The 21,980-nt window shown below is 42.0% G+C and overlaps 2 protein-coding genes across 4 annotated transcripts in view; both read left to right on the top strand.

Moving 5' to 3' along the window:
• The first annotated feature begins 692 nt into the window (after positions 1–692).
• Positions 693–9,580, top strand: hpse (heparanase). The gene is made up of 12 exons (XM_055060553.1): positions 693–1,015; positions 1,233–1,348; positions 2,333–2,461; positions 2,535–2,708; positions 4,203–4,374; positions 4,995–5,042; positions 5,224–5,317; positions 5,401–5,507; positions 6,668–6,782; positions 6,989–7,113; positions 7,280–7,426; positions 9,053–9,580. The coding sequence occupies exons 1-12, from the start codon at positions 792–794 to the stop codon at positions 9,210–9,212; spliced, it is 1,611 nt and encodes a 536-aa protein (XP_054916528.1). The 5' UTR covers positions 693–791; the 3' UTR covers positions 9,213–9,580.
• A 2,131-nt stretch (positions 9,581–11,711) lies between these two features.
• Positions 11,712–21,980, top strand: part of ppp3ccb (protein phosphatase 3, catalytic subunit, gamma isozyme, b) — a 31,593-nt gene continuing 21,324 nt past the window's right edge. For all 3 annotated transcript variants that reach the window (XM_055060556.1, XM_055060555.1, XM_055060554.1), the window contains exon 1: positions 11,712–12,264. In XM_055060556.1, the coding sequence (XP_054916531.1) occupies positions 12,213–12,264 (52 nt within the window). In that variant the 5' untranslated portion in view covers positions 11,712–12,212. The remainder of the gene's footprint in view (positions 12,265–21,980) is intronic.

The raw sequence follows: 21,980 nt of genomic DNA, 5'->3' as shown, positions 1-21,980 counted from the left end.
TTGAGATAACGTCATTCAATCACGTTAGTTCAGTTGAGAGAAAAAAACCGATTGTCTCGCGTGTTCTCGCGTGATATCCCGTGATCTCACTCGTTGTCGTCAGCACAATATCAGTCTAACTATAATGAATCATGTTAGCTCAACATGATTCAATTTTATAAATGTGAAGTCGTGGAATATCTTGTTTATCCAACATGATTTTATCACGTTTTCGCTTCAAACCCAACATTATTGTGTGAAAGGTACATGATATTTTTTTGTTAATGTAATACGCCCCGACGTTCTTTTTTTTTTGGCGGAAGCTCTAGCTGACGTAATTGAATCACGTTATCTCACCTTGAATACATTTTATTCCATTTGCGAGAAAAAAACCGATTGTCTCGCGTATTCTCGCGTGATATCCCGTGATTTCCCGTAATCTTGCGTGAACTTGCGTGATATCGCGTGATCTCACTCGTGGTCTTCAGCATAGGATCGGTCTGACTATAATGAATCATGTTTGCTCAACATGATTCAATTTTATAAACGTTGAAGTTGTGGAATATCTTGTTTATGCAACATGATTGTATCATGTTTTTGGCTCAAACATGCAATTATTTAGTTAACAGTACATGATATTCTTTTGTTAATGTGATAACCCCTGAGGTTCCTTTTTTACAGTGTACAGACACCCGGAAGTAGACCCCGTCCTGTCCTGTCCCGCCTGGGGCTGACGGCAGACTCCCCGCTGGGAGGTGCCAGCAGAGCCGGTCTGCGACCTGAGCAGCAGGAAGTGTTTCTCAGCCGGAGACATGCTCTCCTTTCTGCTGCTTCTTCTAACTTTTTTCTCCTGTCGGAGCGGAGGGGACCGGCTCTTCAATGGAAACCAGGACCAGAACCAGAACCAGAACCAGAACCAGGACCTGGACTTGGACCTGGACCTGTCGGCAGTGCTCCGCCGGGTGGACCCCCGCTTTCTGTCCGTCACTATCGACGCCAGTCTGGCATCGGAGGAGAGGTTCATGCTGCTGTTGAGGTGAGGGTCAGAGCTCACACTTTCACTCCGCACCACTCTGCGTCAGATTCACCGGAGAGCCGCTAAAGTCAAGGCTTTGTTCGCTGATCTTCGCCGCTGCGCGCATTCTGGTTTAAAGAGGACAATGGACGCAGGACAGAGACACTCAGCCTCTCATCCGTCACAGTTTCTGATGTTTGAGACATCTGCTGATCTGTCCGCCTTGTCTCCTCTGCAGGTCTCAGAGGATCCGGACTCTGGCCACGGCTCTGAGTCCAGCCTTTCTGAGGTTCGGGGGAACCAAGCAGGACTTCATGGTGTTCAGTCCTCAGAGGAGCCAGCAGCTGGATCCAGGTCTGTTCTTAGCAGTAACATGTCTTAAAGGGACAGTTTTATGTCAAATCCACTTTGTTGAGTTTTATGTCATGTTATGATGTCATTCCCTCCTCAACAACATACTTGGAGTGTTGTCTTGATTCTTTCTTGCATGTTTGAGAAACCCCCCAGTCTCCGTGGCAACCATTCAGTTGGGCAAAACACCAACCGAGCGCCTCAGAGAAGCAGCTCCTCCTCTGAGCTGCAGTTTCCAAGCTTCCCCCTCAAAGAGCAGCCCTCCCCCATTCAGCTCCTTCAGACTAGCCAGCAGCAATTAGCAAACAGCTGGTGGAACTGTGGATCTGCTGATCTCATTACAGGAGCTACTTCTGCAACACTGACGGGCCCAATTTCAATAATATGAAACAGCATTTCTATATCAACAGATTTTTCTATAAAATGACATTATGTGCCTTGAAAATCCAAAACTATCGCCCCTTTAATTGTAATAGATTCAAAATTAAAGCAAATAAATTTTGCTTTAACTTTTTACAAAATTTCTTTTTTTTTCTTTTTTTTTTACTGCTATTACTGAACAAACATAAATGGAAATCCTGGATGCTTTCTTTCATTTATGACAGATTGCACAGTAAACAATGTACACGCTACGTAAACCATTATTTACAGTGGAGATGAGCAGATCCATCCAGAAATATTGATATCAATATCAAGTCGGTATCATTTTCAGGAGGGCGTCTTCATCAATTTTCAAGCTTCTCTTGTCAGATTGATAACAGTTTTCCTCTTGAAATGTTATTTTTAAATAAGTATTGCTGCTATTGTTGGTGATACTGGCCCTGTATTTACTTGGTATTGTATCGATACCATCAGTATCACACTCCTCCAGCTCACAGGACTACAGCGCATTTGCAGAAATAAATGTCATGTTCAGCAGTTTGTGTTCTGATGGCTCCCTTTGGCCAGGAGAACTTGACCCCTGACAAGCGGCTCTCGCCCCCTCAGGTGAGCCCTGCAGCAGTGTCCGGCTGCCCTGGTGGCTGGAGCAGAGGCTGAAGCAGGACTGGGCCCAGCAGCAGCTCATCTTCACCAAGGAGGAGCAGCAGAACCAGTACAACACGGTCCACTTCACGGGTAGGTTCTGGATGTTTGGCCGGCTGTCTTCTGAAGCTGCGGTTGTCTCCTGACGGCCGTCTGTCTCTGTCAGAGCTCACCGTGGACCTGCTGAACTCCTTCAGCAGCTGCTGCGGCCTGGATCTCGTCTTCGGCCTGAACGCGCTGCTCCGGACGGCAGACAACAGCTGGAACAGCAGCAACGCCCGCTCTCTGCTCCGCTACTGCGACTCCAAACAATACCAGATGTCCTGGGAGCTGGGAAACGGTCAGCATCCGCTCTCACAGTTATGTCTCAGACTCCAGCCTCAGTAGCACAGTGAGGGAGCAGGGTGGGCCTCAGGCAGCGGCATGAACTGCTCAGCTGTTCAGGTTCAGCTAACTCAGTCAAACTCACAAAGGAAGGAGACACTGAAAGATTCAAACACCATGTAGCCTTGATCTGCTCACTGTGATGAAACTCAGTCAGTGATTAATTAACGTCTCCGTCTGTGGTGTGTTGAGAACCAGGAAGTTATTATTTCGTCCTCACTCTGCTGAGAGGGCTGAGGAAGGAAGAGGAAGGCGTCTCCATCAGGAAACCTGTCCAGTTCAGAACATGGCGCCTTGCAAAAACAAAATGTGAAATTGTCTCACATTTTGTAATCTTACAATCACAAAATGTAAAGTAAGTTCATCAGGATTTTATGCAATAGCCCAGCACAAAGTGCTACATGCAAATTGTATTTAACTCCCTTTAATCTGATACCCATAAATAAAATCCAGTGCACCCACTGCCTTCAGCAGTCCTCAGTTCAGAGACCTGACACCCGCAACGCTTTAGATCTCACACAAAACCATGAGAGCTTCTGGCTTTTGTTATGTTTCCACAAATATTAAAAGAGCAGTATTGTGTAAAATCCACTTTTTTTTTTCAACTTTACATCATATTATCATTTTATTCCCTCATCATGAACACACCTAGAGTGTTGCGTTGACTCTTTCATACATGTTTGAGGAATCCTTTAATCCCCCATAGTAACCAGATTTACAGATTTGCAGAAACGGCTGCTGTCACCGAGCGCCGACGTTTCCATATGGTTCCACCCTGACGCTGCAACTGAGCTTCCACCCCACAGAGCAGCCCCTCCCCCGCCTCTCCCACTGAGCTCCTTCAGACTAGCCAGAAACTGCACATCTGCTTCTCGGTATTCACTGGTAAAAATGTTTTCAGTCTGTTAGAGGACTGTTGATGTGACAACACACAACGACACACACCTGTGTGGATGGAAATCAGCTGGGAGTCGAGTTCATCCATCTTAGAACGATGATGTTCAAACTTTGGACGGAGTCAGAGTTTAAACTTTACATTTTTCTCTTTCCCAAACAGCAGAGAAAAACTTGAGTTTGAGATGAAAGTGGAAGTTTGTGGTTGTAATGTTGCTGCTGTCGGTTTATCTTTAAGACAGTGAGGAATGTCTGCAGCTCCAAGTTTCAAGTTCCTTTAGAAAACAAAGTCTGTTTGTAACAGAAACAGAAAGCAGGATAGACTTCAGCTCCTTGTTATAGAGAGGAGCTGAATCTGAGCTTTATGGCAATCAGGAAGCCTTCTAAGCTGATTATCAGATGAGCTTCTTCTTTCTCTCTTCCCTTTTTTACAGATTATTGCAGCAAATTTGGAGTAATACTGAAACTTTGTGGTTTCTTATGTGACGTCTGAGTTTCACTTCCGTGTCTCCATGTGGTGAGAGTCTCAGACTGACGGTGTTCTGTGTGTCTGCAGAGCCAAACAGCTTTGAGAAGAAGGCTGGGATCCGTGTGGATGGAAATCAGCTGGGAGTCGATTTCACCCGTCTCAGAAAGATGATGTCAGAGTTCAAACTCTACCGGGACGGCGGACTGTTCGGACCTGATGTGGGCCAGCCGCGGGACCGCAGGGTGGATCTGCTAGAGAGGTCTGCACTGGACGGGGATCTGCGTCATTATAGTGAACTATAATGCTTCTGTTTTCTTCATGAAAATTGCTTTTTTTAAATGAATAATATGGAGAGCATCTATAAAACATGTGCATGTCTCGTTTGCTAATAGAGCAAAATAGAAAAAGCCTTTTATTGAACCTCAGAGGGGAGATTCAGATGTAACAGCAGGATGAAATCATGCAAGTTCACACAAAACAGTGCTTAAACATATACATATAAAAAACAAGATGAATAATAATACTGATATACTATACAACATAAAAGTACTGTGCACTTATTAGAATAGGAATATTGTACTCACAATCCCAGAGATGTACATCTGAGTAGGATGACTTTTAAAAATGTACATAATGTGTGAACATCAAAAAACACAGAAGAATTGATGTGCAATAACAGCAGAAATGATGTTAAAAATGAGCAAAACTGCAAATGGATCACAAATTCCTGCTGGCATTGCTGGGAGTGGTGATGGTTGTAGAGTCTAACCTGCTGAATGCTTCATCTCTGGACTGAAGAAGACGTCAGTGGATCCTCACTCTGCTTTAGTTCAGCTTTATAAATTCACTGACTATTTCCTCCCCATGTTTCCACTGCAGCTTCCTGCAGAGTGGATCCAAGGCCATCAACGCCTGTACCTGGCACCAGTGAGTTGACTGTTGCCGCGCCGACCACAGAAACATCAGCTGCAGCATCACTGCAGAAGGTCTAGTCACATCAGGGTCTTTGGACAGTCAGTGATGTTGGAACTGCTGCAGATGCTGATGGATTCTGGTTCCTCTGGTTTCACACCCTGAGCTCAGCACAGTCCTGTCCTCTGTCTCCTAGTTACTATGTGAACGGCAGAGACACTTCACTAGAGGATTTTCTAGATCCTGAAGTTCTGGACACCCTGGCTTTAAAAACCAACGAAGTTCTGGAGGTAACGGCGTCAGGCTGCAGTCGCTGGGTGGCTGAAGGTTTGATGACAGAGATGTTTCATTGCTTGTTCCTTGTGTGGCTCAGAGAGTACAGCAGGAGTCTCCGGGGAAACCGGTGTGGCTCGGAGAGACGAGCTCGGCTTACGGAGGCGGCGCGCGGGGACTGTCGGACACCTTCGTCTCTGGATTCATGTGAGCACAGAACTATTTAGGAAATAAAGTCTGATTCATTCAGTGATCACTGCTGCTGAGACAGGCTCATGTTGTGGATCAGCTGATGCTCCTGATGCTCATCACAACCAGAAATACTCAGCTGAGTATTTCTGTAGATGACAGAAACTCGTGCTGAAAGTCTGGAGTGAAGAGAGTGAAAAGGAATGGTGAGAGGACAGTGCCCTGTGGTGTTCCTGATTAGACACACAGTCCATCAGCCTCACAAACTGTGTGAGGTAGTCACATATCCAGGTGACTGTGGAGGCGTTCACCTTTGACCTCTGGAGTTTCTCACAGAGCAGATCAGGCTGAATTGTGTTAAATGAACATGATCCTCACAGTGCCGCTGCTTTGACCAGATGACAGTGGGTTTGTTGATGACATCATCAACTCATTTATTACATTTCACTGTCACTCAGTTAATTAGAATCTTGAAAAGTTCATTTCACTCAGTAGCTCAGGAGTTTAATAAGTGAAAGCTATTTTATAGATTAATTCCATTCTGATTGATGTTTTCAAGCCTTTATTTCTGTTAATTATGATAAGATTCTGTTAATGACACATGAGATCATATTACATCAGACCAATAAAAAACATTTTAACATAGAAAGTGTATTTAATTCCTAGTTATACCTGGTTGTTAATCTTAAAAGTTACTTTTAATCTGACAAACAGGACTAATTGGAACAAGATAATGAGTTTCTGAATCTATCTTCACTGATGATGATTGTAATACTCGTTAACTTCACAAGGCATTACTGAAAAGTCTGTACACTTTATCAGGAGGTGTTATGGTTTTATGGTGCAATGGATTTTGGATCCAAATGAGGAAGGAGAGCAGCTGACTGTTCAGCCTCAGTCTCATAAAATGCTAACATAACTGATCAGTGCTGAAGTTCATCCAAAACATCCCAGAAACCTTTTATGAACAAACCTCATATTTTGCTACTGAAAGTCTTTGACTAAAGCTAAAACAACCTGGAAAAAGTGAAGAAAATCATTCAAGAAATAAAGAAGGAGAAAGAGAAGACTGTCAATGAAAAGTTGATTGCAAGAATGTTAGAATGAGGTTCATTTAGAGCTGGATATTTTCAGTTGTGGAAAACAAACAAGTCATCCCAGCCTTGTGGTGTGTGCAGGTGGCTGGATAAGTTGGGCCTGGCAGCCAGGCTGGGCCTGGATGTGGTGATGAGGCAGGTGCTGGTCGGCTCCGGGAGCTACCACATGATCGATGACGACCTGGATCCCCTCCCGGTAAGATGACTGCGCTTCCGAAAACTGAGCTCATGCTGATCACCGTTGTTTCAATCCACTGCGTGTCTTTACAAGGTGACTCAGCGAGTTGATGTAAAAACAATAAAAACGTTACTGAGAAAAAAATAGATCTAGAAGTTGTTGAGAGAGGAATATAAGAGCACGCATAGAATGATCTCTGACTGAATGGATGGCTCTTCTTCCAGGATTACTGGCTGTCGCTCCTGTATAAGAGACTCGTCGGACCGGAGGTGTTGAAGCTGCAGCTCACTTCTGATTCCAGCAGAAGTAAAAGAGTCAGGCTGTATCTGCACTGCGCCAACAGGAAGAGGTACTCACAGAAGCGAGACAGACATGTTCAGGAAGCACGGAGAAACAAACGAATCAAGAGGTCGAGAAAAAGGAAATGTTTGCCGGGTTCAAAGAGGTGAAGCTGGTGTGAAGATCAGCGTTTTCAGGTGAGATCAGGTGAAATGCTGTGTTTTGTGTGTGTGCAGTTACCCCGACGGAGCCGTGGTGCTGATATGGATGAACCTGAGCAGGAAGCCAGTGAGGATCTCACTTCCTGCCCTCGTCTCCAGCAGCACAGTGGACGCTTTTGTCCTCCAGTCCAACCAGCTGGGGGAGGAGGGACTGCAATCCAGGTGTCTCTCTCCTCTCAATACAGCCTTTTTTCCCCCTAACTGAGAGCCAGCGAGTCACGCGGAAGATTTAATTTATTTTTGTCATGTGAGTCATTGATGGCGGTTTAAATCAGAGCACTTTCCCGGAGGAAAGAGGAATGTTTGTGGACAGTAATGGAGCAGATGCTTGTGGCTTTTTTGAGATTTTAAGTTATTTGTTTGGAATCTTTCTGTGCTAAATGGTTAAGTAAAGTCCAAGGCTTTTATTAGCAAAATAGTAAAATGTATTATGCAAATTCCCCCATTTACATTCTTGATGCTTTTTAATTCAGTTCAAAAATATTTCATTACAAAAGGAATTGTAAATATCATATCATCCAAGTTCTTCAAAGAGTGGTAGACGGTGATGCTGTGGGCAGAAGGGTGCACCAGTAGTTGTCTGTGTTGCATCAAAGCTGAACTAACCTCTGACTGAATCGAATTACATCTACATGTAATTCCCTTACGAACAACTGCCTTTGGTCAAAGTGCTGCACGCAAAAAGAACAAATAACAATAATTCCAACATTAAAGAAAATACAAAAACAGCATAAGAGAGAAATAGAAACACAGAAAGGGCCAAAAATGAATCTCTTACTCTGTATTAAAAGCCACTGAGTAAAAATATGTTTTAATTTGAAGTGGCAGCTGAAGGGAATGAAGAATGTTGCTGGGTCTGCTCACCCGCTTCCTTAGCTTTTGTTGCTCTTTTTCACACCTCTGCCTGGCCGTGATCAGAAAGTCGAACAGAGAGACGTTAGAGTTCAGCGTGTCATTAGCAACCGCTGCTAACATGGAGAGACTGATTTCAGCTCATGTGTCCCTTCCTAACTGGAATCAGTCTGATGATTAGAATAAACTCTTTCATCACTTCACCTGTCCTGATGAGCTGATTGAATTGGAATGAAGCCGCCAGAGCAGAAATAAGATCTATAAGACAGAAGACGATGAGGCATTTTCCAGCACCCACCTCTCACTCCATCCTTCTTCCAGGGCAGAGTCTGGAAACAGTTGGGACTAGGTGGATGTGAATCCCACAGCATATGTGCACTGATGCATGTAAAAGCAATGAGAACAGAAATAGGGGAAGGAGGGAGTATATAACCTGACCATCCTGGTGCATTCAGAGTCCTTCTTTTCTCCTGGGTTCCTGACATTACAGTAACATTGTGGACCACTGTGTGCGTTTGGAAGGGTCACTAATTCTTCAGACCACTGGCGGCTGAATGCTTTGGTTCAGTCAGGTCAGCATCAGAAGTGACAAAGGACACAAACACACCAGACTGATGCAGCTGGACCTCTGCTTTCAGCCACATTGCTGATGTCAGCAAAACTAAGACTTTTGTGTTTGACTGAGAGCGCCATCTAATGGTGGACTGCAGTGATCATGTAGGTATGAGCAGGAGTAGGGTGACATCTAGTGGTGACAAAATGAGCTTTAAGGGTTCTAGAGAAGGTTACTGAGGCTGATGCTGATGCCAACCTTGTTATGGATGGTGCATCTTTATGGTCAGTCTCTTTATGGACTACTGGAGCGCTGCTTGACTCTCAACACCCTTGCCTGCATTGCTCTGACTGTGCAATGCGTGTGTTTTGTTTTCCCTGCAGGTCTGTTCAGCTGAATGGAGAGCTGCTGAAGATGGTGGATGATAAAACTCTCCCTAAGCTCAACGGCACTCAGCTTCCTCCAGCAGAGCACCTGAAGCTTCCTCCATACTCCCTGGGGTTCTTCGTCATGATGGATGCGCGGGCGCCGGCCTGCAGCTGAGCGTAGTGCCGAGCCTGGCTAACTGTTGCTGGCTAGTCTGAAGGAGCTGAGTGAAGCTGCTGAACATTCTGGGACCGGACATGAACTTCTGCTGTGCAGTTTCACTCACACAAGGTGCTGCTGGAGTCTCCTGCTCTGAAAACACACACTGTTTGTAATCAATTTCTGCTAACTTTTATGCCATTATGTCTACATGTTTATCCTGATAGAGCTCAGGCTAGCTCACAACTGTACTACTTTTCAAGAGAACATCTTGAAAATCAGTTACTGGAATAAGGGAGAATTTTTATGACAGTTTATGATTTTATACCATTTACAGCTGAGGCTTGTTTCACTTTATTTCATTTGAATAAAGAACATTCAGGTTACATTTACTGGCCTGTATTTGACAAAAATGCTGCAGCTAGAAGTGTACTTCTTATTTTAGTATTAATCCAATTACAAGTATATAGGCTCAGTGTCATGATACCAATACTGATATTAATATTAATACTGATACTCTGAGCTTGAGTGACAGAGCTAAGCCCCTCCCCCTGACTCTGATTGGTTGTTTTTGAACGGGACTGTTGCATTTCTTCAGACAGCTATAGCAGCTCAGGGAGGAAGTGGAAGAGATGGATTGTTTCACAGATCATCTGTCTCAAATTGTACTGTCACAACCTGGTGACAGCTTTAACAAATATGTAAAAATCATATTCTTAAAAAGTTACATAGTGCAGCTTCACCAAACTTAGAATATGAATAAATAGCTGTTTCTGCATTTCATGTCTTGAAAATAAATAATGTTGCACATTTTTTTACAATAATGTAAATCAGTTAGTATACTGATAAAAAAAATCAGCTTTAATTGATAGAAAGAATGATCAATCAATTACCACCTGGGAGGCATGAACCTCGCCTTCCAGATGGAGCAGTTTGTCTATAAGAGGAAAAGCGACGGTATTTATATCATTATCCTGAAGAATGACAACTTTTATCTTAAAAGTTCTACCCTTCAGAGGGCCACATAAATACGTAGAAGAGGCCGGATTTGGCCCGCTGGGCCCCAGAGTGTCAGTTCAGAGTTCTGTTGTTTTATTGTAGTTTGGTCGGTGTCCACACGGGGGCGGGCTTGCTCCGCTCTGCTTTTCTGTGCTCGTTAAACACATGTGAAACAGCAGACACTAGATCAGCAGCACTTCACTGAAGGCTTCACAGTCACTGTGGCTTCAGTACTTTTAATATTTGTTTGCATGTTACATTAGACTACAGCAGAGCAGACGAAATAAACAACAACAAACAAACTGATGTTTCAAAGCTTTATTGGGAGTACATCGGATTTCCAGGAAGCACATTCAGTCCAGCTGAACCATTTGATTGTCAATATTGAAAATTTCAGTTTCAGACTCACTCTTGAAATGTTGCTTGATTTTTGGGCTGTAGTTTCTCAATTCTACCCTGAAAAAAGATTTAGCTTTGATCTAGTTTTGAATTATAATCCTTTGCATTTGGTGTAGGCTATTTATAAATCAGGGCACACAGTTCAAGGTATTGGTTCTGTTGATCATACAAATGTGCTATCAAAGTATTTTGTCGACACCTAAACAGTTTATCTAAATACTGTTGCTGGTCTTAACAAAACATTTGAAGGGAAAAACTACAAAAACATCAGAAGGTCCAAATATATCATATTTAAATAATAAGTATCGGTATAAGTATTGACGATACTGGCTCTGTATTTACTTGGTATCAGATTTATACCAAAATATAATTCCACATTCCAAGTAACCCAGGGAAGAGATATACAAACAAAGTTTTTTGGGGGGGCAATTTATTAACATACATTTGATTACTGTGAATATAATCTCATAGGTCAATTGTCAGCATGAAAAACTGTTAATACATTAAAAACATTGTTCTTAAATTCACCTTTCATAATAACATGTTTAACCCAAAAGTGGACCAATCAGTGGCATCAAGTTCTTAATTCAAATCCATTTATCTTATGCTTTAATTTGTAAGACCCGCTTTTTGAAATGTTACAAGCGTTCCAATAAATTAGAATATCATGTAAAAGAAGATTTAATTTAGTAACTCACTTAAAAAATGGAAACTTAACATGCAAACGATTCACTAGTCATTTATTTTAGACCACACCCTTCACAAGGACAAAAAACCACTAAAGGTGATTGTTTAAAAAACTGGTTGTTCACAATCACAGAGTGCTTTGTCCACGGAAAGTTTGGTGAAAAGAAAAACTGTAGGAAAAAGTGCACAAGCAGCAGAGATGACCAATTCCTTGGAATCTGCTTTTTGAACTAAATCAGTGACATAAATAAACTTTTCTATGATATATTTATCTGAGAGGAATATATACGTGACATTTTTTTGGAACCAGGCGAGCTGAGAGTCTGGGCCCTGGCAGCTGCATGCAGTGACCTCAGTCACTACAATATGAAGGCGGCGCTTAAATTTCACATTGACACTACATTACCCACAGATCCCCGCGTCGAGCCATGTTATAGGAAATCCGCTTGCGGCGGATTATTGTAATCCGACAGAGGGTCTGGACGACACATCGGATCACGATTAAAAAAAAAAAAACAACCAAAGCGCAGCGGCCTGTAACAGATGCAGCTGGTCCGAGAATAAAAGGATAAAGTCGGGATATGATCTGAGGCGCGGCGCCGTGTTGCTGGAGCCAGAGATCGGTGCTGCCCCCCCGGGCCGCTTCATCCGACACACACACGGTGACAGCGGCTCGGCTTTTCTGCAGAGCTCGGGAACGGCTACAGTTAGCTGGACAGAGACATTATCTCCGTCAGCGCCTTCCTCCTATCCGCGTCGGGGTTGAGTCCTGCTCGGCCTGGAAGCTGACTGCGGCTGTCCTCTCTGCCGCTCCGAGACGCCCCGCTGCTAGCGCGGCTAGCCCAGCCCAGCTAGCCTGCTAGCCGGAGAGGAAACTGTCAAGTTTGGTTCGGATTCAGCTCCGTGTCCGCCCGCGGCCAACAGGCAGCGAGGATGTCGACCAAAGACCAAAACAAACTCTCTACCGTTGAACGGCCTATCAAAGGTAGGCGACTTTTCCTCCTGTAAACTTCTCTCCGGGTGCAGGAAGTGAGCGGGGCGGTGGGGGGTACAGGGAAGGGCTAACGGGGGAGCCGGAGCCGCTCAGATGCCCCGCTGGTCACCGCCGCCTGCAACCTGACAGCAGCGGCAGATGTGTGACCTGGAGCGGGCAGCTCTTCTCGGAGACTCGTCCCCCGTTTCCGGGTGAACGTTTCGGTAAAGGGGATGGGGGTCTTCATTTGGTCGGACACCGTCCAGGGTAGTTTTTGCTGGGATAGTTATCGGTGCAGATGTCCTTCAGTTAGCTCCGTTTTCCCACAGTGTCTTTTTTTAAAGACACCTTTGCTTTAAAATGCTTCATTGACGAGCATCGAGCAGATCAAGAGGGGGGAGGGAGACGGGGGGCGTCTCTTTATGTTTATAGGGGAAGAATATAAAGAGATGCCATGAGGGGAACTGCTGCTGCTGCTGCTGCTGCTGCTGCATGAGGAAGTCAGGTGTAGCAGGTGTAGCAGTGAATGAAGGCTGTGCAGCCAGACAGCGGTGAGGTGTGCGGTCAGAAATGGGCCAGAAGAGATTCTCACAGTTTGACCTTAAGTTGGTCAGTAGTTTCACAACAACCTCATAAAATGTAAATGAAATAATGCATTTCATTTAATTGTACTTACCCTTCATTTAACCAGAACAGATGATTTGCAATAATGAAAATTCCATTACATTTACGGTATTCATTCCGTCTTATAAAGAAACAGCAACTAAATTTAGTATTATTTCTCCAGTAAACATGCTGATAATGCAGACTTGAATTACTTGAGAGAGCCTGGGAGTTTAACCCACTGATACCAGCAGGTTTTAATAACTAGTTATCTGCTCTGGTAGAATGTACAGTCAGAGCTTCTACCCTGTAGTTGCATGTATAATAATGATGGTATCATAATTTAATTTCCCTGCCATAATTACCCTTTTTGCACCTGGTAATTTCTTCCCAAACACTCAAATTTGCTCTTTTAAGTAAGACTGAAAGGATTCATTTGAATGATCAATTACTAAAATAATGGTCAACTAATTTAGTAATAAAGTAATTGTTAACTGGAGTGTAAAGACAAAAGAAAGCAATTTGCTGCAAGAACATCACACTCAGAGGCAGCCTGGTAAAACCAGCTCCTAGTTCTCCATTTTACTTGGTCCAGTGGGTCAGGGCTCGGTGTGCCTCACGCGGGACGGACTGCCTCCACCGCCAGGCCATCTAGATGAGTATGAGATCTGCAGAAATCAACACAGGGTCCAAATGTGAGAGAGACAGTCGGAGCAGGGCTGTATGTGGAGGAGTTTGTTGTTCAGACCAGCATCCAGAGTAACAGGAAGTGAAGAAGAGACCAATCAGTCCAGCCGGGTCGTCAACCTGATGGTGCGTCAGATTCAGAGGCATTATGTCAGGTAGGTAGCGGCCATGTTTGATGGACTCAGGACGGGTTAGACAAGCTTATGGAGGCAAATCTGCCTGAAGAACATCAGTCCATTAAAGCTGGAACCTGTAAGCTGCAGGTCGACCCGACCCGATCCGACCCGACCCGACCTGACCTGACCCGTTCTGATTGGCTTCTCACTTTTAGCTCCGTCTCCTCCCGCGTCTACTTTCATCTCTTCATTCGATTATTACTCTGGTCTTCATGAGCCTCTGGTGGTTGTCCTTCACCTTTTCCCATCACAGCAGCTGTTTAATTGTTGCGCTCCACATAATTAGCCTCTTCTGGTTCCCAGAGCGCAGCATCGCCCGGTGAAATGAGGCAGAGAGACGCAATGATCGAGCACGAGAGAGGCAATTTAAAATGCATTTAGTGCTGCAGTGAAAAAGGCTTGCAGATATCCAGCGGCCCGATCTGGCGTGCCTGTCTTTGACTCCAGTGTGCCGCGTCGAACTGATTAGATGTAGGCATAGACTGTATGTTTAACACAAGAAAGGGAGAAAAATAAGGCTTCATGATATCTGGTCATCGCAATATCAGTTTGTGCAATACTAACAGTGCATAGAACTGTTTGGAGTGTAGTAAATGTTTGACTAATATATTCCAGCCGTTATGACAGTCGGACAGAGGATCCTCATGCTGGACAGAGATGCTGCCCAAAACGCTGAAGGTCACAGAGGAATGGAAACACAGATGAGAAAGATAGGAAAGAAGAAAATACGCTGCTATATTTACCAGTTTATCACCGTTGCAAGATTTTCTAATCTCTTGGGGGGGCAAACCAAACAAATTTGCCTTGTAGACAGATTCGTGTTTTTTTTGGCTTGAGAGGCAAACAATAAGTTGCACATAGTTGTGCAGTAGAGAATAAGTTCCTTTAGCAGTTTTCTGAAGTCGACAGCGTAGCCATGTTCACTAGCGATTCCTCCAGGATGTTGTGATGTTCTTTGTGATTGTTGTGGCCTAAAATGACTGATTTTTGCAGCACTTTTTTTGAAATGTTGCAAGTCAAAAGTTGCAGCTTATTTAAGCTTTACTTTTGGCATAACCTGATCTTACTAAAAAGTGAAATCGCCTCACATGACGTTCTCAAAAATGACACAGGATTTTAACATGGTTGGTGCTTAAAGTGAACATTTTCAGGATCCTTCTTGAAATGGCAGTTTGACAACAAATTAAATGCTGTCCTGAGGAGAGGTCAAAGTGCAAAGGAATAATTCCATATTGTCTCATCCTGGTTAATGAACTGTAGACACAGTAGAAGCAAATCCTTCAAAGCATCTCAGAAAAAAAGTCTGATATTAACATTTTGAGTAACTTATACTGTCAGGTTTGGCTTTCAAGATACTGTGGGGAACAGGAAGTTGAATTTGAGATGGGATTGGTCAAGATCAGCTGAATTGCAGTGATTGATCAAGAAAAGAAGGAAATACAAAACACATTAAGGTGATTGGTCAGATTTACAGAACAATTAGGACGACTGAGTGTGTGCAATTGTGAGTTGCAATTTTAATAGTGTAGCTTTCTGGAGGAAGTGAGTAACATGGATAATAATAATAATAATAGTAGTAGTATTAATAATATGCTTTGTCAGATGAGACCGCGATTGAACCTTAAAAAAAAAAGAAAATCCAGATTTTCCAAAAAATTAAATCTCGAAAAACCAAGAATTGGATGAATTAAAATGCATTTACAGTCCAGCCCTAGTTTGATGGTGATATGAATCTAAAGTTTTATCATGATAGTTTGTGGCGATTGTTTAATGGTAAAAGTAGCAATAAGACATATTACAGTTTTTTTATTTTATTTTTTTAAAAGAACTATATGGTTATGATTGCATGGCACATCATTCACAGCTCCACAGGCCTAATTAAATCCTGCTCTTGAAAAACATTGAGTTTGTGAAATACTTCTTTAGGACAAAAGTCACATGAAGAAGTGAGATTTGTATCACTGAAACAGAGGAACTGCATTTAATCATGTTTTCAAATGCATTTATATCTATTGATACACTTTAATGGAGCCAACGGTGGATAAAAATAATAATCCAGACCATACAGACAGTCTGAAGGGAATTTCCTTAGAACTTGGGATTTCTTAGGCAATTCCAATTAATTATTATTAATTGGAATTTATCATGACAATAAATCAAAATCTTAATGTAATTATTAATTAATTAATCATATTCATGATAAGTGTTACGCTTAAATGCCCACCTCTTTTAGTGGGTGTAAAAAGTTTTTCTGGAGCCGCTCTGCTGAATCCTGGCAGAGCGGTCTCTGGTGATACTGCCGTGAAAACAGCGCGGCGGCCACGCTGACGCATCGCTGCCTCCAGCCTCCAGCCTCCAGCTTACTTACTGATGGTAATCCAATCAGTCCTGCCTTTTGCCTTGCCCGCTGTGTATAATGATTGTCTCTGCATCCATGATTGATGAGGCCCGCCCAGTGAGGAGCAGGGGGCGTGTCCTCTGTGACACTCCGTTCAGGGATCAGGGCTCAGCTGGCGCCTAGCAACAACAGGTTGGGGTAAGTGTCATGTTTTCCCTCATTTCCACCCGTTCCTGTCCACACAGCAGCAAAGTCATGCTGCTTCTTGCTCTCTCTGCCACTCCAGAGAGTGTTGCAACATGTCAGGCAGCCGTCTGCCCCATATTCTCCTGGAACGCTCCAGCAGCGGTTCAGCTCTGAAGGCCCAGGTGTTTCTGACACAGCACCAGATTGATGGGAGCCCAGGCTCCCTGGATGACTTCACCAGCAATAAGTCGCTTGTTTGGCTTTCACTTTTATTTTACCAGGAAGACAAAAACTCACTGAGATAAAAATAATAATAATCTCATTACCAGAGTTTTCTGGGCTTTTTTTCCTACTTTAAAATAAGTAGCTTGAAGCACTGTTCAGTGAGATTTGTCAAAAATCAGCATTTCTGTTTTACTTTTATTTAATGTGAAAGATAAAAGGATGTCTAGTTTTTAACTGAAATGATGTCAAAATGAGCTTGTGCTCACTTTCAAAGGCTAAAAAAACTGCAGGAAGGTACTCTGACTTCCTCCCACAGTCCAAAAACATGCCTGTCTCCTTAGGTGTGTGTGTGTGAGACAAATTGACCCAAGGGGAAGAATATTCATTGAAAACAAATCTGCTCTCAAAATGGGGCCTTGAGGCTCTCCATAAGTCAAGAGAAGTTATTTTTGAGCTGAATGGGTGTGGACAATAGATGTGGGCATTTTGTTGCTGTTTACCACCATTCAGTATGAAAATCACAAGTGCAACAAAAAACAGATTTGCTCTGTTTTATGCACAGTGGTATGAAATGGCTTGTTTTAACATAACATCAGTTATGGATAATATTCCCTCCCCATCAAACTAATGATGTTTAAATCTTTCTAAGGATTATTTCTACATACATGTTCAGTCAGTTGATATGAGTGATCTATTGCACAGTTCACAGGAATAGTCAAAGTGTACTGTTTGGAGTCAAGTGGTAAATGTTTAAAATTCCTCAGGAAGAAAAGAACAAGCCTAAACTCGAGCTGTCCTCCAGGCTGAGCTAACCGTCACATTTTGACAGCGACACAAAGTTTTAATATGCCACCCATTTCCACGTTGTCCTGAAGAACCGTAGAAAAGCCGGTAGTGGCTCAGAGCCTTTTAAATGAGCTCACAGTCAGCGTGAGGTTTGTCTTTTAAACACCCAGACCCGTTAAATTACATTAGCATGCCTCAAAAATGAGCAACATTTTAGTGGCATGCTAAAACATTTACTAAAACATTTATTGATGGAATAAATGTTTAGTAATCATTTATTCTATCAATTTTTTGGGGGAAAAGATTTTGGCACATTATGCAGATTTTTTGATACAACTTCTACCCTATTTTATTTAATATAAATACAATAGTACAAATAAACCGTTTCTTTTTAAATTAAAAAAAGTAACATTTTATTGCCGAATATACAGTAAGCTATCTTTTAGTGAATCATTGATCACATGCAGCAAAGGATGCATCTGTAGCTAAAAAATCCTTCCAACATCAACATGTGAAAAGTTCAGACCTTTCTGCTTTTCTTATCAATACAGGCTGATCTGTTCTTGGATTAACAAATTAATAATTGGACAGTAAAATGTACTCAATAGGAGCTAGTAGAACACATTTGCACACTAAATATGTTCTACTATCAGTACAGTTTGGTCTTGCATGTTTGAGTTTGTATGATGAACCAATTACTAAATTTGTCGACAATTATTTCAATAATTGATTTCTCACAATAAATCAGATTAATCGATCAGCTCTAAGTGAAACTGAAGTGCCTTGGAGCAATGCTAGCATTAGCTGTTAGTTTGTTTGCCAAGCAGCCAATCCAGAAGCGTCCTTCATTTTCCACGCTGCTGATTGGCTGTACCCCCAAGAGCATTTTTTAGGAAGACCGTCATATTTGACGTTTGTCTATTGATGCATGTTTAGGTAAATTTGGTGTTGAATTGTTAAAATCAGCAGTTCTTAGCGTTTTTAAAGGGGATATCAAGTTTCCGCTAAACACATAGCATCAGAGTGTATGACTGCTGCACAAAGACACAAATACTCTAAAAATTCTGCTTATAATCAAATGTGCCTCACAAGTAGCCACTTGGATAAAGTAGTGCTTCTGCATAACAAGGCAGTGCACAATAGTTTGATATTGTTGAAATGTATTGTGCTGTCTTTAGACAATTATGGAAAATTCAAAAAGTTCAAAAAGTAAAACGATGTCAAACATAATCACTTCCTTTACTGATATCACCCTAAATCCCAATCTTTAAAAGAGTTCTGGTTCCCCGACAGTGAAACTCCAACCCCCTAACAATGTGGAGCAGGCTCTGCTCCTGTTTCTGCCGCCCTGCAGCTCACTTCTCAGAGTCCTGCTGCTTGAACGCTGTTGGACTTCCTGCAGCCTCCCTCGCCTCAGCAGAAGCTAACATGTTAAAGTTCCTGATGGTCCAGATAAGTTCTATCAGCTGCTGCAGTTTCCTGCCTGTGAGGCCATTTTGATGCAGATGCTTCACACCGTCTACAGATTTTCTCTAGAACACGACACAGGTCTCTTAACAGCTGTCAGTCTTCATTATACTCTGACAATGTGAAGCCACACCACAAAACTGAAACCACACAATTTGCAAAACACATCAATGTGCGTCTGCACTGAATGTGGGTGTTGCTGGCTCTGAGACGAGCCTGTAGGGTTTAGAGTCCGTCGCTGAGAGCAGAGGTACCAACAGACGGAGACTTCAGCCAACCAGGCGCTGCAGTTGATCCATAACCAACTTCCTGGATGAAGAGCGCTGAGCCAATCACAGCGGGGGTCTGCTGCAGTTCATGATCAGGTGGTTTCAGATGGTCACTGAAGCAGCAGCCACTGTCAGCTAATTTGCGCTTGTGTTAAGAGAAATATTTCCAAGGAGTTAGTTTTTTTTCTGTCATAGTAATTGTAAAAATAGTCAATAATTTAAAGAGAATAGCATGAAGTAAAAATAAAAACATCTTAACGTCATTTTGCAAGATTTCTTTTGAAAATAAAAAAAAAATCAAATATGTGTCACTGCACCAACAAAAAGCAAGAGGAAAGAGTAATAAATTAGAGATTTACATGAACTTTTTCTATAGTGTTGTACAGACCATTAATACCTGGAGTTAATCTCATAGAAGATGTCATTATTCTAAAAATTATACCAGGAAGTGGTCTGTAGCACAGGGCATTCTGGGTAAATGCAACCAAAACAAACACGTGAGTCTTGATGTTGTTCTTGGTGCAGCGCCACCACAGGTGGGGAGGACTTTTCACATTTTCTGCTGAAAATGTAACAAATGTTGCAACTTTGGTCCCAAATGGAACTGAGACTACTGGATTATCGGGTATAAAGACTTGGATCATAAAAGCGGTCACAGTGGAGTTCATGATTACGACTGAAAGTGAGCTGGGTTTGTACGGTGGCCATTGAGAACCCAAGCTGAACAAAAAGCAATAACAAAAGACCAAAAGCTGAGTAGTGTTTTACTGAAGTTGTTTACTGAAGGGTGATGAAGTCTGCCTCTGTCCCTCCAGTCGTTGATTATTTGACTACCACTTCCTCCTGCGGTCGATGAAGCCTTTTCCTCTCGCTTGTGATTTTTATTTTCCTCTACAGACTCGAGGCTGGCTTCACAGGTTGCTCTGTTCAGGCCACCTCTACACTGGACTGCTTTCTGCCCTGCTGGTGATGAACCAGTTCAGGAGCCAGCGGCATGATTGGCTGGATGTGTGCGACCTGGTTTTCTTTCATTAAACTAGACCACAGTGTGTGTGTTTGATGTATAGGGAAGTTTTCTTTCAGTGAATTGTGTGTGTGACATCAGTTTTCAACAAAATGTCAGTTTTGTTTTAGAAAACAGTTTCATTTGTTGTATTTGTACATGTTGTGTGTGGTGGGGCGTGTCAGCAGTCTAGGTCCTCCATGTGAACTGTGATTACCATCATGTTCTGCTTAGAAAAAGCAGAAATCTCCTGACAAACAGGGAGGTGTTCACATTCAGAGCAGCTCAGTTCCTCTCCATCAATAAACACATGGTTCAGGGAGTTCATGCGCTTTATTCAAAGCTTTATCATATTCTGTCAACAATAAGAACATGAGAAATAAACAATGAGATAACTGTGTATATTGAAGATTAGAAATGGGAATGAGCTGGAGTGTTTTATCCTTCATTGTTGTTTTAACCTGAATGCAGTCTTTCTATTTTTAAAACAAATGAACTGAAAACTAGACAGCAACTGAAAACCATTCAACTCCTGTTTTAAATACAAATTGCTATTTAAAAAGTGGCCTAATATCTCATGTTTTATCCAGATAATGGAATATGTTGATGTTTGAATTCATGAGATGAGATTTCAGAGACTGAGTCAACTGAAAATCAAATTTTTTTCCACAAATATGTTAAAAGTTCAAGGCATCTCAAACTTTCTTGAATCTCTAAATCGTGTGGAATATTCCAGTCCAGGGTTCTCCTTGTTTTCACGATGTCTTTATGAAGGCAAACTGAATGTATTTCTGTTGTTTTTCAGATCTAAAGTCTTATTGTAGATTTTGAACTACATCTGTTCATTTTTAGATGAGGTTCCTTTAATAAAAACTTTGAAACAGCCGTTTAGTTTAGCGCTGACAGGAAGCTAAGCCTTCTTATTCCAAGCTTTGGTATGCAATGGCATTTTGAATTTTTCTAGATTTTTGTGTATTGGTTGACAATACCACAGGTGCACCGATCTGATACTAATATCAGAATCAGTCCCAGTACGCGGAAAAAAAATTGTACATTGTGTCTGATCCATCGAGGTACATCTATTCAGTTTCATTCTATGCTTTGTGCCCTGAGCAACATCATGTCATTATGTTTAGTATTCCTAACTGCACTAACTGAATGATTTGAACGAAGGTTCTTGCAGTTTATTTTTACTGCATGTTTGACAAAGGTGGTTTTATGGCTGTTCTCCTGATTGTTCTGGCTGAACAGGTTGGAGTTGTTGTTTTGAAATGTTTGACCAATCTTGTGAAACTATTGGTGTATGTAGGTGTGTTCTACTGGTGCAGTGTTATCAAATAAATTTGTAACATTTCTTTGTTTTAACTAAACAAACATTTTAAGTCAATTCAGTACTGTATCGGATCAGTATCGGCTGCTACTAAACCTCATATATTTGTATCTGTATCGGAAATGAAAAAAGAAGTAATCTGATTTTTTAACAGGAGAAAACGCTGTGAACTGTTACACATGTAACTAAACATGGAAAAACAAATTAGGCAAAATAAAAAATATTCAATATTTGTGAAAACTTCTGAGCCATCAGACTGTCATGTTGGATAGTATATTCATATGCTACAAATAGGAATGCACCGATAAAAGAATCCGACATTAATATTGATATGTCAATATTCTACATATATTTCACTACTGTTTTGGCACCTTTGGGGGAAAACCCCAACCAGAAACAAAAATAGATATTAATGACTCATATCAGTCCAATTTTATTTATCAGACCGATATGGATATGTTAAAAATTGACTAATATCAGCCAATACCGATGTTGTGCCGATATATCCCTAGCTATAGATTTATTTACAGATTTATTACCGGGTATTGACATTTGCATATATTTACACTGTACTTTACACATGATGAATAAGAGGTTTTATAGCTGCAATAAAGATACAAATTTGACCACATAATAATTTTATTACCAATACCTGAAA

Source organism: Poeciliopsis prolifica, unplaced genomic scaffold (assembly GCF_027474105.1).
Source record: "Poeciliopsis prolifica strain line A6 unplaced genomic scaffold, Auburn_PproV2 SCAFFOLD061, whole genome shotgun sequence".
Taxonomy (NCBI): Eukaryota; Metazoa; Chordata; class Actinopteri; order Cyprinodontiformes; family Poeciliidae; genus Poeciliopsis; species Poeciliopsis prolifica.
Note: the sequence above shows the minus strand (reverse complement) of the source record. Positions and strands in the feature narration are given on the sequence as shown.